The 17,606-nt window shown below is 39.8% G+C and overlaps 1 protein-coding gene across 2 annotated transcripts in view; it reads right to left on the bottom strand.

The window, feature by feature from the left end:
* The window catches only part of LAMA3 (laminin subunit alpha 3), a 106,654-nt gene that overhangs the window by 57,786 nt on the left and 31,262 nt on the right, over positions 1 to 17,606 (bottom strand). For both annotated transcript variants that reach the window (XM_061360505.1, XM_061360503.1), the window contains 12 exons: positions 16,044 to 16,090; positions 15,125 to 15,224; positions 14,611 to 14,663; positions 14,051 to 14,156; positions 12,486 to 12,585; positions 11,902 to 12,058; positions 8,541 to 8,667; positions 7,138 to 7,280; positions 5,714 to 5,814; positions 5,454 to 5,607; positions 3,911 to 4,071; positions 1,659 to 1,767 (listed from right to left, as the gene is read on the bottom strand). In XM_061360505.1, the coding sequence (XP_061216489.1) occupies positions 1,659 to 1,767; positions 3,911 to 4,071; positions 5,454 to 5,607; positions 5,714 to 5,814; positions 7,138 to 7,280; positions 8,541 to 8,667; positions 11,902 to 12,058; positions 12,486 to 12,585; positions 14,051 to 14,156; positions 14,611 to 14,663; positions 15,125 to 15,224; positions 16,044 to 16,090 (1,358 nt within the window). The remainder of the gene's footprint in view (positions 1 to 1,658; positions 1,768 to 3,910; positions 4,072 to 5,453; positions 5,608 to 5,713; positions 5,815 to 7,137; positions 7,281 to 8,540; positions 8,668 to 11,901; positions 12,059 to 12,485; positions 12,586 to 14,050; positions 14,157 to 14,610; positions 14,664 to 15,124; positions 15,225 to 16,043; positions 16,091 to 17,606) is intronic.

The raw sequence follows: 17,606 nt of genomic DNA, 5'->3' as shown, positions 1-17,606 counted from the left end.
ATTGAGTTTCAGTGACACCAGGATTTCTCCCAGTAGATTTAGAACTCATGGAATCATAGAATAGTTAGGGTTGGAAGGGACCTTAAGATCATCGAGTTCCAATCCCCCTGCCATGGGCAGGGACACCTCCCAGTAAATCATGTCACCCAAGGCTCTGTCCAACCTGGCCTTGAACACCAACAAGGATGGAGCATTCACAACTTCCCTGGGCAACCCATTCCATTGCCTCACCACCCTAACAGGAAAGAACTTCCTCCTTATATTCAATCTAAACTTCTGCTGTTTAAGTTTTAACCCATTACCCCTTGTCCTATCACTACAGTCCCTAATGAAGAGTCCCTCCCCACCATCCCTATAGGCCCTCTTCAGATACTGGAAGGCTGCTATGAGGTCTCCACACAGCCTTCTCTTCTCCAGGCTGAACAGCCCCAACTTTCTCAGCCGACCTTCATACAGGAGGTGCTCCAGTCCCCTGATCATCTTTGTGGCCCTCCTCTGGGCTTGTTCTAACAGTTCCACGTTCTTTTTATGTTGAGGACACCAGAACTGCACACAATACTCCAAGTGAGGTCTCACAAGAGCAGAGTAGAGGGGCAGGATCACCTCCTTCAGCCTGCTGGTCACGCTGCCTTTGATGCAGCCCAGGATATGGTTGGCTTTCTGGGCTGCGAGCGCACACTGAAGCCAGCTCATGTTCATTTTCCTATCGACCAGCACCCGCAAGTCCTTCTCCACAGGGCTGCTCTGAATCTCTTCTCTGCCCAACCTGTAGCTGTGTCTGGGATTGCTCCGACCCAGGGGTAGGACCTTGCTATATACCTGAAGCTCTTATTTTCCCCAGAAGACTTCCCACTAGAAACTTCCACATGTGGAGATACAGACTAATAATATTATCTTTTGGATATGTATCTTGTTAGCACAGCAATAGCAGCAGGCAGCTAACATACAATCTAAATGGTATCTGTTCACACTGAACACTGCCTCACGAAATGAAGAAAGCATGTATCAATTATTAATCCTAATAGTTCCATGAAACTACCCTATGTTTACAGCTGTGTTGAAACTAATATTTTAACCAACTGTGTAACTCACCTTTTTAAAATGGAAAACAGAAACAACATAGAAGAAAATTCTGCGTCCAGAAAAATGCATTCCTGGTGTGGCCAAAAGAGGTCAGTGAAGGCTTTTTATTCAAAGTATTTATACCAATAATGAATGAATCTATTACCTGAAATGAATCCATTTATTACCTGAATTTTGTAAGAGACCCAGGAAACTGGGTCTCTTACAGGTTTTGGGGGATAAACTCTTACATGGTTTTGAGGATTTAAAAAAAGTGAAGGAAAAAAATTATGAAGTATAAAACTACCAGAAGATTTTTCATTTAAAGTGCACATGTAGAAGAGAGAGGGGAACTGAAATAAAGCACAAGAGAGCTGGAAAAAACCTTGCCAAGAAAGGCAAATTTCTGTTTACACTTGGAACTGAGCAAGTTTGCCTCAATACAAAGAAACATCTTCAAGCATCTAATATGCATCATTCATACATTCCTGCACAGCATGTGAACATAGGAAAAGAAGTATCTCTCTCCGCCCTCAGGGGATACTTCACACTCAGGGAATAAGTACTACTAAAGGGATAAGAAAATGGAAACTTACCAGAAGAAAATTAATTGATGATGCCTTGAGATGTATCTTTGTATCTGCTAGTAGGTCATAGACTGCAATGCGATTGCTGTCGTCAACTACAACGCTGCGACAAAGGAAACTGAGACAGAAAGCAGGATTAAAAATTAGCCTGTGGTTTTGCCATGTTGTTTAGGCTATTGCCTAGCTCAGCTGCCTAGTTTTTGGCTAGACTCACCAATGGTGCCTAGCCATTCTGCTGCATCACAAGTAACAGCTACCTGGCCAGTGGTAAACCTGCAGTATCCTCACTAGCGCAATGAAGGATGTACCACATACAAGATACTGCTTGTCCTTTGTGGATTGACCTATTCAGAGCTCAAACATCCAGATCTCAGCTCAGATATCTGTTTGAGCTACTGCTTTAAGTAGCATATGGACAGACACGCATGCATGCTATCTGCATAACATGGTGTGTAACTAATACTCTGTGACTGGGCCGTGCTCCTTGAGATGCCAGCACACACCAGCTGCTGTTTTCCACTACAGCCACATGCCTCTTATGATGTGGATCAGCAGCTCTCACCCACCCAATGGCAACTGTCCAAGTCTTGATTTTAGGAAGCTATTCTGGACACGGGGATACTCACCAATACAAGTGAAAACCAAGTAGGCTTCCCTTTTACTGACTACCTTTGACTGGCTGCACTTCTTTGTTAAAGACAAATACAAACTAAGAGGAAGAGTCTTGCTAAAGCCTTTAAGCTCTGTCTTGTTCAGGGAGAATGACACCTGCAACTTGCCAAAAGTAGCGATAGTTCCCTTTTGCTAAAGAGAAGGAACTAATTTCTTCCTTCTGCACTTCTGCTCAGCTAGGCCATGGGTGAGAAGCTGCAACCACCATAAAACCACTTCTCTATTTCTTCTCTATTAAGCAGAGAATGTGGAAATTTCACTCTCATTTGGAGCACAGCTCAAAAATAAGGTCAGCTCAGGGCTAAGGACATTGAAGGACAGAGAAATATAGGTCCCTTATTTGTGATTTGCTGGAAGCTTGCAGTGTTTTATTGTCTTTTGATGTTTTATTTGGACTACCAATAGATCTGTCAGAAGGCCTGGAACAATATGTTCCTAATTCTACAAATTAATTTTATCTGCATGTACCTCACTATGTCATTTCTTGATTTATTTTTGAAGATACTTGTAGCTTCCTGCTCTAGAAAAGATGACACAGCAACTCACTTGCAATGTGACCATTAACTTCAAGCACAATGGCTGCAGAAGGGACTTACTGCATTGCTGCATTGAAGTAGCAAGGGCTTTACTTGTATTTTCATCAGCAAGTTCTTAGTGTATCATATGAATCAACAAGAATGCTCAATATTAGCCCATAAAATCTGCTGGGGGGTGGGAGGGAAATACCAATAAAAAGGAAGATTTATAGCACATTGTTTGGGGCTCAAAGTTTTACATAACAGGCTAAAAATAAGAGCCTTCCCCAGCAATAACCTCGCAAGGTCATCACTCCTCATAGTTCTGCTCTGCACCATGAACATGCTGATGAAAATGATTTTCCTTACTGGGGAATTTCACCCTCAATGCAAACCTAAGCACAAGCCTCCAGTCTGTCAAACTCTTGGCTCATGGGAAAAACGAATGCATGACAGTAGTCTCCTAGCACTGGGTAGAGTCTCCCAAGGGCGCAAGCATCTGCAGGATCACAATCCTAAACTGAGTCGTATACTGAAATGCTCAGGTGTTAAAGACAATCTCTCTCAGGACAGACAAAATCTCTTGTCGAGAAACATCTGCGGTAACCTCAGTAGTCGACAAGGATAAAGAAGCATTCAGCTGAAGACCTTGCCTACAGCCTAACAGCCAGAGGATGGCTACACTTAGAATTTCAGAGACCTCTTGTAAAACTGGCTGCTACATTTTTTATAGCCAAAGGCCTTGGACACACTTTTAACTAAATAAAAACAGTGCAGGCTTCTGCAGCCAACACTGATGCTTTTCTGCTGGACTCAAGAAAATAATAGTTTATAAGGGTTTATGGATGTGCATTAAAAAAACCTGTTTGTAGGAAAACATTTCATTGAAGCAGTAACAATATTTAATGACCTGATTAGACAGAGAGATTTATACCCACGGAATCATGGACTTGCTTTTAAATCAACCTATAATATTCACAGTCTACATAGTAAAATAGATTACAATATATAGGACGTATAATTATATCCCAAATGCTTATTTAATAATTTACTGATTACTTCAGAAATTCTTACCTGTATTTACAACTATATATTATCACTCTGCCTTCAGTGATAGGTCCAGGACTATGTATTGTTACCTCGGCAGTGTATAACTGGTCATCTTCATTGGCGTATTCAAAAACCAGAACATAGCGACCAACTTGAGGAACATTTATGGTCATCCGTAAATTGACCTAGGTCAAGATCATTGTAAAAGAAAAAAGCTGTTAGATTTTTCACTCCCTTTCTTGCAGGAAGCTCCCTTTTCCTGCCTTGTAAGCATACCCGTCAGTATCAGTCCAGGGCCAGTCCCGTAATGTCTCAGAAAAAGACAACCAACAGAATGGAAGCACTGCTTATGAATATCAGTATATCCACTAGTAAGAGTCAACCAAGTTCAAGATACAGCTGCCACTAAACAGTTCTAGGAAGGCTGTAAAGTAAGCCCAGGAAATGATCATATTATTATTTCTCTTCTCCCCAGGGGAAAGTATCAGTGAGGAAACTTTAACAATCCTAAATAATTGTCACCATCATCTCTAAACTATCTTTAATAACATAAAAATTGAGTCTACTTCTCCACTGAAAACAAAATTTCCAGGAACACAATTCCTACTGCAGATTCCTTACAAAGAGTGAAAGCATTTTCTCCAGGCAACAGCCAATACCACTTTCTGAAGCATCAAGTTTTTCTTTCAGTTTACCTGCACAAATCGGTTAACACAATATTTGATTCGAAATAGTTTGAAGTAGCTGCATGGAAAGCGCTGTGGTCGCAGAAGTTTTCGCCACATTTGGCTATGTAACTATTTTCAAATTTAAACTCTTTTTTCTCAATATTTCCTTAAGCTACAAACACTTAAACATGTAATTAATTCTGTCAACAGCCCTCTTGACTTCACTGCAATCTTTCATACCAGTACAGCTTTGCACATGCATCAGTCATGAAGCACCAGGGCCTGTGGCATATAAATATTCTTGTTGCACTTGGTATTTTTAAAAGCAATGTCTAAGCACAGTAGTAGAGGGCATAATCACTGTACATGTAACTATCATGTAATTGATAAAACACTGTATTTTTTTACCAGACACACTTCCAGTATATCTTTGATTTCACAAAGCATGTTTCTCTTTCAATAGAGCTACAATAGAGGCATAGTTGCTTCTGCTTTTTTGTTTATTAAAGCAAATATTTTATGTAAGTATAGCTAATTAAGGGGGAAAATAAGATTAATTTATAGTGATGTACGTACACCATTTCTGCTGACAAACCATTATCCCGCTTATGTTGCAATTAAACAGTATTCTGAACAAGCCAGTATGCCTAAAGCAGAAGGATCTTTATTTAACAAATTACTTGTGTCAGAGTGAAATGTCTACTCTGGTCACTGTTATAAATCTGCCTACACTGATCCGTTTACACAGTTCTGTATAAAATGCAGAACCTGGCACAGCATCTGCTTTAGGGATGTGTTACATATCTGCAAATCCTAAACTGTAACCTGCAAGTGTTTTAGTGCAGTAAGTTTATAGCCAACAGTGCAGATGGGACTGCAATTAGCAGCAGGAATCTGACCTCTCTTCCACTGATATGGGCCATCACTGGTTGATCAGGAGTTGGCTGCTGCACAGGTATTCTTCTGTATTCTCCCCCATGTCTGAAATACACTGCCTTTGAACCAAGGACACAGGAAAATCTGGCCAATGGCAAATGCTGATAGAGCAAGCAGCTTACATAAAAACAAACAAACACAGGATTGTTATTGTTTTCAAGTGCAGCAAGATAATAATAAAATAATCCAAGGCACTGCTTTACTCTGAAGCACATATACTGACTGCTCTGTTGAAGCATGTCCTGAATAGGTGCAAGGCTCTGTAACTTGTATCTGCAAGATGGATGCTTCGTAGTAATCACTGGGTAACAGCACCATATAGTCCTAAGAAGAAAGAATACAACAAATGCAAGACCGTGCAGAAAATTAAAGGAACAAAAAGGAACATCTCTAGACTTTCTCAGTGTAGTAATGAAAGAAACCAACCACATATATAATTTTTACAGAGTATATCTGCAAGACATGAAAGTTTTTTGCTGTTACATGGGCAGGTAATATCAGAACGTATCTCCCTAACTCTATTTCTGCCTTCATAGAGATGAGACGAAGGCAGCTACCCTGTGAGCAAGGAAATTCTGAGGCCACTCCCATCATGTGTTGTACAAGATAGTGCTCATGAAGCAGCTTCTCTACAGCCAGGTAATACACAACTGACTGCATGCAGTTTTCAGGCATGAGTGTGATCAACTTGCACAGAACTCCAGCTCCAGAAGGGAGATTCATGTAGCTCAGGTGACTTCATTAAAATACATCATGTAATCTATTAAGCTGTGCTTCAGAAGCTGGTATATTTTTGTTCTGTTTTGACTACTTAAATTAACATATTAGAGTTTTTATAAAAACTGTTAAAGTGAGAACATACTGGGCTAAAGTCATTAATAAATTCCTTTTCAAAGGTATTAGCTAAAAAAAACAGACACAATAAGTACTGTCACTTTCAGCAAGAAATATGTTTGCAAGCTCTTTTAGTAACATTTTACCTGGTACTCCATAAATTTAACAGAGCCCCAGGCTTAATGACTAAAGACACAGACTACTTGTTAACCCTATACATTATACATATGAATTCAGTATGCTGCCTTTGTGATCATCCATGTTTAAGGTTTCTCTTAGTTCGTGACCTCAAACAATTTCTGGTTTTAGAGCAACTTCTCAGAACTGATGTCAGAAAGTTTTTCAGTGAGACAAAGAAGAGTCATGATGGAAGGACGAAAAGCATTTAGAAAATAGCCTACTAATCACGCAGCCCATTGCATTTTTGCCTTCTTAAGAATCTTTGTCAAGAAACTAAGGCCTTGGTCATCTGTGGTAAGCTTTAGATATGATAGCTGATAGGTAGGAACTATTAATTTCTGTATTTCTTCTCAACCAGTTCTCGTGTGTGTTAATATTACTATAGCCTTTGAAAGTAAAAATTCCAGATAAAGTATGTAAGCACAAGAAAAATTAGAGCTGATGAAAGTCAGGAAAGAAGAAAAAATGAAATAAGCAGTGGGACTGTAAATTTTCATAATGATATTCTGCTGCTGTGCTCTTTTCACTAGTGCTGGATTTCAATCGCTTAGAGGGTTCTTCCCGGTGAATAACTCCGGAGCAATACTATCATGACAGCCTTCAAGCACCTGTTTTCCTCAATCATTTTCTTACCAAGAGGACTTCTTCTGCCATTATAGTGACAGTCCATGTGCCTGGAACCAGTGAGAAAGGCTCTGTGGAGCTTTTTCCTGGGATTGTGACAAAAGTCGGCTCCTTGCTGGGTGGGAAGACAAACTCTTTGTTCTGAGCAGCCCCTGCCAGCAAAATAAAACCAAGTAAAAATATAAGGAATTGTGAAAAATGTCTCTATTTGCTTAGTGTGCTGAACTAATGATTCAATCTATTTAAATGGTTCTAACAGGAGCTGATCAATGCTTTTCTTAAGGCGTTACATTAATCAATGTGCATTTGTCCACACAATGAGCTACAGAGCTACACAGTGATTGTTGTCTTTGTTTTCATTAGTCTTGAGCAAATTGGTTCAGAAAAGCAGAGCTCTGCCCCTGTGATGGCCAGTTTCACAATATTCTGAAGTGCTCACTACTTCACTTTTCCATTATTTTCTGTTCAGCCTGTATTTGCACTGACCCACAATATGTTCAGCTGACACCAGACCAGTTATCATGAGACTCTCAGCCAAATATTTCAGATACTGGAAGTTCTCAGCAGCATCTAACATGTTTAGTTACAGACAGTAACTGAAGGTCTAGGCATAGATGATGTACAACGTGCAGAGATGATGTACAACACAAATGTAGCTGCAGTGTGCTTCATCAAAAAGTTGTGAGGTGCAATTGTTATGAATATTACAGATTTCTTCTCTGAAGCCCAGACAAAACCTGGTTCCCTGTCTCCCATCCAATAAAACCCAGAAATAACCATGAACTGCTGCCACTCTGCTGAGTGATATCTGTGAAGTCTTCAGTTTTGTCTCCTTACGATTACTAAAAAGTCTATGACTAAACTCCATTAGCTGCCATAAGTCTGCTGAGGTTAGGCATTATAAGACATAATTCTGCATATAGGCTTGGTATCCTCCTGTTCAAAGGATATGGAGTACTTATCCTCTATCAGCCTCACATGCTGTTGAGGTCTGTAATCAGAGCTAACTTGATAGGTTGGATTCACCCTTAAATAAATGTTATTCATGGAATGAAGGCAGAAGCCACCTTTAAACTGAAATATTAAAGGCAACTAAACCAATATAAATGCTGTTATCCCTTCTTTAAAAGCTTCATTAAATACAGTTCAGAGCTTCCAAGTGCAGAACTGAAAGTACTGAGTTTGGCAAACATTTGAAGAAACAAATGTTGCTTACTAGTGTTAAGTAGGGATTTCATGCAAACACAGCCACATCAGTTACACAGCAAAATACACTAGGAAAAGCACAAAAGGCACTGCCACTGTTAAAAGTGACTCATTTTAAGCAACATTACAAATCTGTCTCAGGTGCACCTTGAAAAGACTCCTCCAATCTAATATTCTGATCTGTTGCACCACTGAGTTGCACCTACCTGTTTCAGGCCGAGATTGACAGGCAGATAAGCGACCAGACAATGTTTCACCTCCAGGGTTAATATACCTCAGGATAATGCGAAATAAGTTTGATTTTTCCACATTCAAAGTTATCCTCACTTCATTCTGAAAAATGGAAGTTAATAAACAAAACCAGCCATAAAGTGCTGAATAGAGGAAGTTAGAAGCCATGCAAGCACCATACTAAAGTCCTACAAGAAAAATGCACATGCAGACAAGTATATACTGGAATGGCAATGCTGCTGTATGACAGAGGAAGACAGGCAAGCCTAGTGAGAAAATTAATTCACTTACAAGTGTAATTAGTGCCAAAATGTTTTCCCTCAGCAACTGAGATCTTCCCTTTAGAGCTTTTTGAGCCCAGGCTGACATAGCGGAGGACTAGATGGAAGAGCTTAGGGGAAGCCACAGTGATAGGCACAACCACCTCTGGCTGCGAAAAATAAAAAGAAAGGGAAAAAGGAGGAAAGGAAAGTATATTATTTGTTACTAGCACCCAGAGAAAGAAAAACCATTTGGCCAAGACAAACTCTGTAATAGAAAAGAAAGGCTTGGACAGCTTACAAAAAGAACATAGAACAAAACCTCCTGTGAAATAAACTCTTGTTAAATACTAGCTTATCCAGAAAGACACAGAAGGGCTGAACTGACATGTGTGTTAACATTGCAGCTTGATATATGGGCAGTATTTTACAGTTATTCTCCCCTTCCATGCCCTAAAGGAGGCTTATGGCATCAAGGGTTGTCCATATTCCTAGCTTCCCGAAGAACAGGCCAGAATCAACAGTCCTCCTCTGAGATCACACAACACACTCCACAGCACACAGACATCTCAGATTGTCACTGAAACTTCTGCTTCTCCACCAGATCCTGTGGTTTCTTAGAGATGCAATACCATGCATGACTCTTTGCCCTGGGGCTGAACTGATTCCTCTGGAGCCATGCAGTTCTCGACCCCACAGGAGGCTTCTCTCTCATAGCCCCCATTATTTAATTGGCAGAGCAACAGAATCAGCAGAGACATGTTCAAATGGTGGTGGTGGATTAGGAAAAGATAGGATTGGTACAACCTCAAGTGTTGGCTTCCTTCTTTCCATCCTAAAACTCCCCTTGTAATCCAGCTCCCAACAGTTCACCCATCACGATCCACTTGCTGTCCCTTTCCAAGACTCTTGTTGTATGGTGACCTCCCCACTGCTGTAGTTCATTCTGCTTCTGCAAATCTACATGTTTTCTCTGTTCCATACATTTGAGAACAGAGCACAAAGCTTCATTTTCTGTTACTCCTAAAAGTTACAATAAATGCAAAATTGCCAGCTCTCCTATGCTGCTCTGAATGTTCCTCAATTCTGTCATCACCAGACACTTTCACCTTCTTAATAGAAATTCAAAGCAGAAAGCAAAGATAGGCATACCACAGATGGCAGGGCCAAGAGATCTAGAGACTTGATAGCTAAAATCTAGGTGATTGCAGAAGGGCAATGGGGAAAGCTTTCACAAGAGTTGTTTTAAGTGGAGAAGGATGACTTCTGAAAGATAATACATGGGCAAGACAGGCACTAAAGGAATACTTGAAAAAGAGACATGAATAAAAAAGAAAAGGCAAAAGAAATAAAAAAGCATGCTTCAGGAGATTTATCAAAATGGTTTCTGAGCTTTTATGGAAAATCTAGAAGACACAGTGAAGTGAGAGAAAGAAGACACGTGAGGAATGAGGGAGGAAGAGATGCCAGTCCCTGGCCTCAAGCAAAGACAGGGAGTGGGGAGAAATTATTCTTTGAGCTCTGTCACAAACTTAGGCAACTCTGGCTGGTGCTTTAAAATCTAAGCTCGACTGTCAGCTGCTCAGTCTACAATGAAACACCCATGTTGGCAGCTTGACTATAGTCTCCACTGATGTCACACACAGCTTATTTATTTCACCTCAAGAATTTTTCATTGTACTGAAATAGTTTCTTTTCACACAAAGCTCTTACAATTGCCTTTTGTGTGGTAGACATGGCAACATTTGCCTTCTACAAAATAAATGTCAGGAGGATTATTTCAGGGTCCTGCAAGACACAGAAACACTACACTGAAATTAGGAAAGTTCCATGAAATGAAGACCATAATTTCCTCCTGTTAAAACCTTGCATAACTGAGAATGCAACGATCTAAATAAGAAGGGCCTGGAGCTGGCAATTACATGACTGAAAAGGTTTGTCCAGGTAAGCAAAATAATGCACACTTGTATCAAGATTAGAGACTAAGGCTTTTCTCTGCCTCTTCACAAAATGGCACTGGATATGAAATGCAAAAAGCAGCTGAGTTAGAAAGCAGAAGTTAAGAAATCACAGCTACTGGACAGTTGCCTTCCTCTATGAAAGTGGAGTAATTCTGAAGATCCAACGAATATGAGCTCCGGGATAAAACAAACAAACAACAGAAAGAACAAAGAGGAAAGAGTGAAAAATTAAGAACTGAAAGGAAATCACTATGCTTGTGCGATAATCATGTACTTGCATGTCAATCTACAGAGATCCATTAATCCTTGGACACAACCACACCAGAGTACTACCTTTAAGAAGAGTGAGCAAATCCTATTTACTGTTCAAATCTACTGTTTTAAAGTCCTGGTTCACTTGGTCAATAGTTCAGTCCAAAGTCAGGCAGGTCCCTTCTTACACTTACTGGTGACCTTCTTTCTGTGATTTACTTATAAACTGCTGTTGCTTAGTTTATTTGTGGACTGTCATGAGACTAAAATGAATGTTGCCAATATGCTCCTCCTCACAGCTTCCTTTCTGCATCACACCTTTTCCTGTTTGCTGTAATGTGCTAACAAAAGTTGGCACCTTTCTCTTTTTCACCCAATATGATTTGCAGGTGTAAAAGACTTCAGTGACAGCCCTGTGATGGTACCTGAAAACCTTGTGGATACAGACTGCCATGGAATTGTGTAATTCAAATTATTTTGCCAAGCATCAACTTTCTGCTATTTCCACTGTCCTTGACATTACAAGAACTTCTGAACTTAGTATTACAGACTTTAAAGTTGTTAGCTCTTTTTTTTACACCCATTTCAAAATGCGTATCTCTCAGAAAAATCAAACAAACAACCCCCCCCCCCAACAACCTCAAAGATCATTTCTGAAGGACAAATACTGGCAAAAGCAATGACCATACTAATAGTACCAACACTCACTAATCTAAACAGGGATACAGTGCCAAAGGGTTCAACTTAGTGATATCCTGTCCTTTTTTTCCAGTTTCTCCATGACCCTGCATACACATAGCGGTACTATAGACATACATACCATGCACCTATGTTTTCACATCAAAGCCTTGAGCAAAGCTTACTTGTATAGATGACATCTGAGCATATCCTCTCCAACTGAAGTCGGGGAATTCCTGAGGATCATAGCCAAAACGAATTTCCCTTCCCTTGACAGTAGTACCATCTTCAATCTCAAACTTCATGTGGTGCAGATCAGGGAAAAAATAGTTTTTTTCAGGCCTTTCAAGGAAAAAATTAAAAACCAAACAACAAGGTGTCACTAATTGCTGTATGGTCTATATCTAAGAGCACAAAGCAGTGGATCGGAAGTGACCTACTGATGACTGAGGAATCCTGATAGCAGCTAGTAAATTCGAGACAGCTGATAAAGATTGGTGTAATGAGAGTTCTCCTCTCAGAAGTTTTTACAACTTACATATGTTTTACTATATAACTCTTGATATGTATATAGATTCATATGCATTATGATTGCACAACTGGCATTGGTTATTTAAGGAAATAAGTTTAAAACATCTTAATAAAACAACCTAAGAAAACTGCCCAGCAAAATTAATATCAACAGCTAATACAAAAACAAGTGACTTGCAGGCAGTTTCAAAAGAACTATGCTTAAGCAGGAGCTAGTAGCAGCTACAGCCAGACTCACTCCTGACAGGCTGTCCCCACGACATGAGCCCTGCACTGGCAGCCACCTGCGGGCTCGGCACACGCCAGGCTGAGGGATCCTCCAACATCACACTGGCAGCCTGTTGGGGAAAGAGCAGAAACCAAATATCCCATCAGAAAAGAAATGACAAAAGTTATCAGAAAACACACCTCGCTACTAATGATTCGTTTCCTCCTTCCAGAGCCCTCCAGACCCCTCAGACTCTTTCAAACGTGTTAAAACACATGCACGAGCTGCAACTATTTCTGGCTTCTGAAGTTTGTGGTTGTTTGCTTTATTTTCACCTTGGAATGTGAGAAAAGCCACTTAAAAAACCCAAATCACAAGCAGTAAGCCATGCCACATTACTAAATGCACGACTACAGCTCTGCAGAGCAGTCATTCAAATGTTTTGCTAGTAAGTCAGAATTTCTACAACATGATGATTATTTAACCCCCCCCAAAATAAACAAACAACATCCCCCACACCAAAACAAACCCAAAACCCTAACTTAAAAAAAATTGTAAGATATTAATTTTTCAGAACCTTTATCTTACAAAAATTGGACATGACAAGAACGTATGTGTTCATATAATAGCATATGCCCATTTTTAACCAATGCTGGACAACAATATTGAATGATTTTCTACAGGAGACAGGAATTGTGGCACAAACTAAATTACACCTCTAATAAGGAGGTATAATATATATTGTACTAAGGAACAGCTATGTCTAGGCTAAAAATTTCAAGCTGAATTGAAAGGTTGAAAGTTCCTAAACATGTACTTATGTCATAGTGTAAAAGCCTCCTGTTCCTAAGACATCATAAGTACTTGTAATCCTCTGACACCTTTGTGAAACCAGATCCCATTCATTATCTCCTTGGTTAGATATTAGGTATAAAAGCTTTGTTGGGTACAGGACCTGTTATTTTTAACTTCGCACAAATTAAATGATTGTTGAATTGCTTCAATGCATTAAAAATACATCTTTTGCATCAACTCCAAACAGATGTAAAGCACGCTGAAGTCAGTAAAAGTGCTTTCAATAATTTTAACAAACCTACATCTACAGGAGGGGGACAAGGAGGGAAGGGAACTGGTGCAGTAGCTCTACATCACTCAAAACACATGGCAAAGCATGTATCCCTCAGAAGAAACACTTTTTCCACATCACAGCTACATCTGGCTCTGCTTCAAAACACATTGTGGCCTGGACTGTGAATATACCTGCAAAAACACCCATCAAGCTACTATCATCTGTTGTAACATTTTAAGTTCTTACTGTAGCAGCAGACCTTAGAAAACTGCTAAGCAAAACAGACAGCTACTGCTCTTCCAAGTAACTCTTGGAGGAAAACCAACCATCCCTGGCTCCACAACTTGGGAGAAGGAACAAGAAGAGGAATGAATGTCAATTATATTGCTTGATAAGATAACAGCTTCAGCTGTGCGCAAGTGATTCAACAAATACATTCACATTTTAAAAATACAACCTAGGGAATTCTAAATACTTTTCTGCTAAGTGCAAGTCTGCTACTGGAAATGTCCTTTATTCATTTTACCTCTGCAGCCAAAATAATTCTTGCTTTCAAGAGCATAATAACCAGCTTCACAAGTGTCACAGGAATCTCCACAAACATTAGATTTGCAGTAACAATGCCCATTTTCCTAGGGGTTAAAAAAAAAAAAAAAGCAAAACAAACAATTTAATCAAAAAATTTTCTGCCCCTTTTTGAGAACTTTAACATTCAATATCCCAAATTCCCTCTAATTCTAAAAAGAAAAAACATTTTCATCTCCACACAAAATACAATCTGGACATAACCTCTCTCACATACCATCTTCAAAGAGCAGACTAGAAAATATATAAACTCAAGATGCTGAGAATTTTTCAGACCTTTCGTACAGCCCTAGGATGTATAAAACTTCTGTATAAAACTGCGTCTCCATTATATAAAACTGCTTCTCCATTATCGAAAACTGCTTCTCCATTATATAAAACTAGCCACTTTCTGTGTAAAAGCAATAATTGCTACCAAGACTTCTACCTTACCAAATGTCATAACAATTTATCTTTACAAAAGTCAATTTCATTAATGTCTTTCTTTCAATTTCACTTTACCTGCTGACATTCTCCGACTCCACTTAGTGTTCCCCTCATATCACACTGGCATGCTGCACAGATGAAAAAAAGGCAATCTGCATTTCATCATTCCAAGGTACTTTGCAGGAAAAAAAAACCCACCACCCTGAATCTGCCATTTTGAGTCATAGTGCCACAAGGTGGATTTTACTCTAGAAGGTTCAGAACAGCAGACAGATACTGGCACAAGGTGAGAGGAAAAACAAAAGGGGAAAGAAAGAGGACTTCAGTGTATGTGCGATTTACTGGAGTATTTAAAACGTTTTAACTTGTATTTAACAAAAAACAGTCTTGAGTTTGGATTTCAAACTGTTTCCTTTTTTTAGAAACATTCAGGCAATTGATGCAAATCAGTGTCCAGGCTGACTTGCACGTTTTATTTTGCGGTGCTACTTTGAGATCAGTTCAACTCTCCGTATGAGCGAATAACAATGACTTCCGAAAGAATTCAATACATTCCATAAGCCCAAAGAAATATGCCATGAAGTTATACCTGTGCATCCCTCAGGGTTTTCTTCGGCCAGATTCCAGTATAACGGTTTGCATTTACTACAGGTAGGACCTTCAACATGCTGAAGACATTGGCAATAGCCCTAATGACAGAAAGGAGTTAATATGGCTTCATCTGTTTCATATAAACATACTGGTCTTTAGTGCTAAGAAAATCCTAGTATTATTAAGAGCTCATGCAGTTTACTGACTTCTACAGATGCATGGAATTGAGGCTGATTCAGACTTAGATTTTTCCGTCTCATACGATCAGCACAGGACTTCCACACAGTGCATTTTTTCCACATCTAATTTATTCTACATGTTTCAATAGATGTACTTTCCAATTAGCCTTATTAGGACTGCTCTAAAGTATTGACTGTTTTGCAAAAAGTTAAAAAAACAAATTTACTTAAAAATAATAATTCATTTGCAAATTTAATCCTTCCTTTATTGATGGAAAACACACGTACATGAACCAACATCGATAACTCTTCCGTCAGTCAGACTTACCTTCTAGGTCTTAATTGCTACACATTTAGCAATGACCATGATTTCTGCTAAATATGCTATTATTAATAACCATCACTGTATTAATAACAATAATAGTGGAATAGTAACAGTTACAAAGAGAGAATAATTTTTCTCAAGAATAATTTGATGCTGAAATGGCCTGTTGCAACCCAAATCTACAAGGTCTGTGGGACATGCATAGGCAATGCATATATTAGAGTTTTAGCACACCAAGAAGAGATAAACAGTATGCATATTCTATATATAAAAGATGAAAAAACCACCCTCAACAAAAACAAAACACAAAGTTTATTTTCACTCCTAAGGACGTGAACAGTGAAGTGAATGTGTTCAGCAAAGGCACATGAGTTATTAACACACACTATTAGCTGTGATGGGAGAATACTTACAGAATGAGAACCAACGCTACCCAAAGGATCACATTCACTGTTGGCACCTTTATGAAATTAAAAAACAAACACATTGAAAGACCTTTTGAAAACAGAGCTGTGGAATGTAGCAGTGCCGAAGCACAATGTGAGTTTGAAAGGGTTTTTTAATCTGGTTACCTTGAAGGGACTGAAATGCTTTAAACTTCAAGACCAACAGAAACCTTTAGTAATGATTTTTCAGATGTGTATTTATCCTGGTTTAGACTATTTGGTTTGATATGCAAAGTAGTGGCTTAGAAAATAGTGCACTAACCTATAGGTCTGAGAGATGTTTTCTTAAAGTTCCTGTGTCATCATCTAACAACACTTAAATCTTACAGTATTTACCTTATGAAATAACATGCAGAATGACACATAAGCTCATCTAATATGTGCTCCTGGTGCATCCCTCCCTCCGTCCCCATGCTTCAGGGAGTTTCTGTAAACTTCTGTATGCAACAGACTGCCCTGGAGAACCCTGCAGTAAAGGCTTTCCCTCAGAAGTGTTACCTTTGCAGTAGGGGAAACTGTCAGCTGCAGAAAGGCATCTGTCACACCGTTGCCCTGTGATGCCCATTTGACACTCACACTGCCCGGATGTGGGCTCACACATGCCGTGCTGGGAACCGTCAGGAGAGCATTGACAAGCTACAGAACAACAAACATAGCCAGTGGTGGGAAAGTTCACTCTGCAGGTACCAAGCAAAAACCTTCCAAAACTTTAGTACTGCAGTCGTTTTGAATACTGTTTGTCTATTTGGTTTTGGTTGTTTTTTGGTTGTTTTTTTTTCCCAATAAATAGCTCACAAGATTCTCCTGTAGCTTACAGGGTTCTCACCCCTGCTTGGAACCTGAGTTTGATGTGACATGTACCACACTGACATTGACTCTTCCTCTCTGCTTGGCTGAAACAGGTAAGATTATCTGGAACTATAATAAAACTCTCCTCCTTAAATTCTTTGTCCCATCCCATGGGCAGAGAAGAGATTCAGAGCAGACCTGTGGAGAAGGACTTGGGGGTGTTGGCCAATAAAAAAATGACCATGAGCCAGCTTCAATGTGCACTCACAGCCCAGAAAGCCAACCGTATACTAGGCTGCATCAAACTGGGCTGCATCAAAAGGAGTGTGACCAGCATGTCGAAGGAGGTGATCCTGCCCCTCTACTCTGCTCTCATGAGACCTCACTTGGAGTATTGTGTGCAGTTCTGGTGTCCTCAACATTAAAAGGACATGGAACTGTTGGAACAAGTCCAGAGGAGGCCACGAGGATGATCAGGGGACTGGAGCACCTCGTATGAAAGGCTGAGAAAGTTGGGGCTGTTCAGCCTGGAGAAGAGAAGGCTGCATGGAGACCTCATAGCAGCCTTCCAGTATCTGAAGGGGGCCTATAGGGATGTTGGGGAGGGACTCTTCATTAGGGACTGCAGTGATAGGACAAGGGGTAATTGGTTAAAACTTAAACAGGGGAAGTTTAGATTGGATATAAGGAAGAAGTTCTTTACTGTAAGGGTGGTGAGGCACTGGAATGGGTTGCCCAAGG

This window comes from Neopsephotus bourkii, unplaced genomic scaffold, assembly GCF_033783945.1.
Source record: "Neopsephotus bourkii isolate Nb327-2 ecotype Australia unplaced genomic scaffold, CSIRO-AGI_Nbou_v1 NB_1027, whole genome shotgun sequence".
NCBI classification, from domain to species: domain Eukaryota; kingdom Metazoa; phylum Chordata; class Aves; order Psittaciformes; family Psittacidae; genus Neopsephotus; species Neopsephotus bourkii.
The sequence above is the reverse complement of the archived record's forward strand: the minus strand, read 5'-3'. Positions and strand labels throughout refer to the sequence as shown.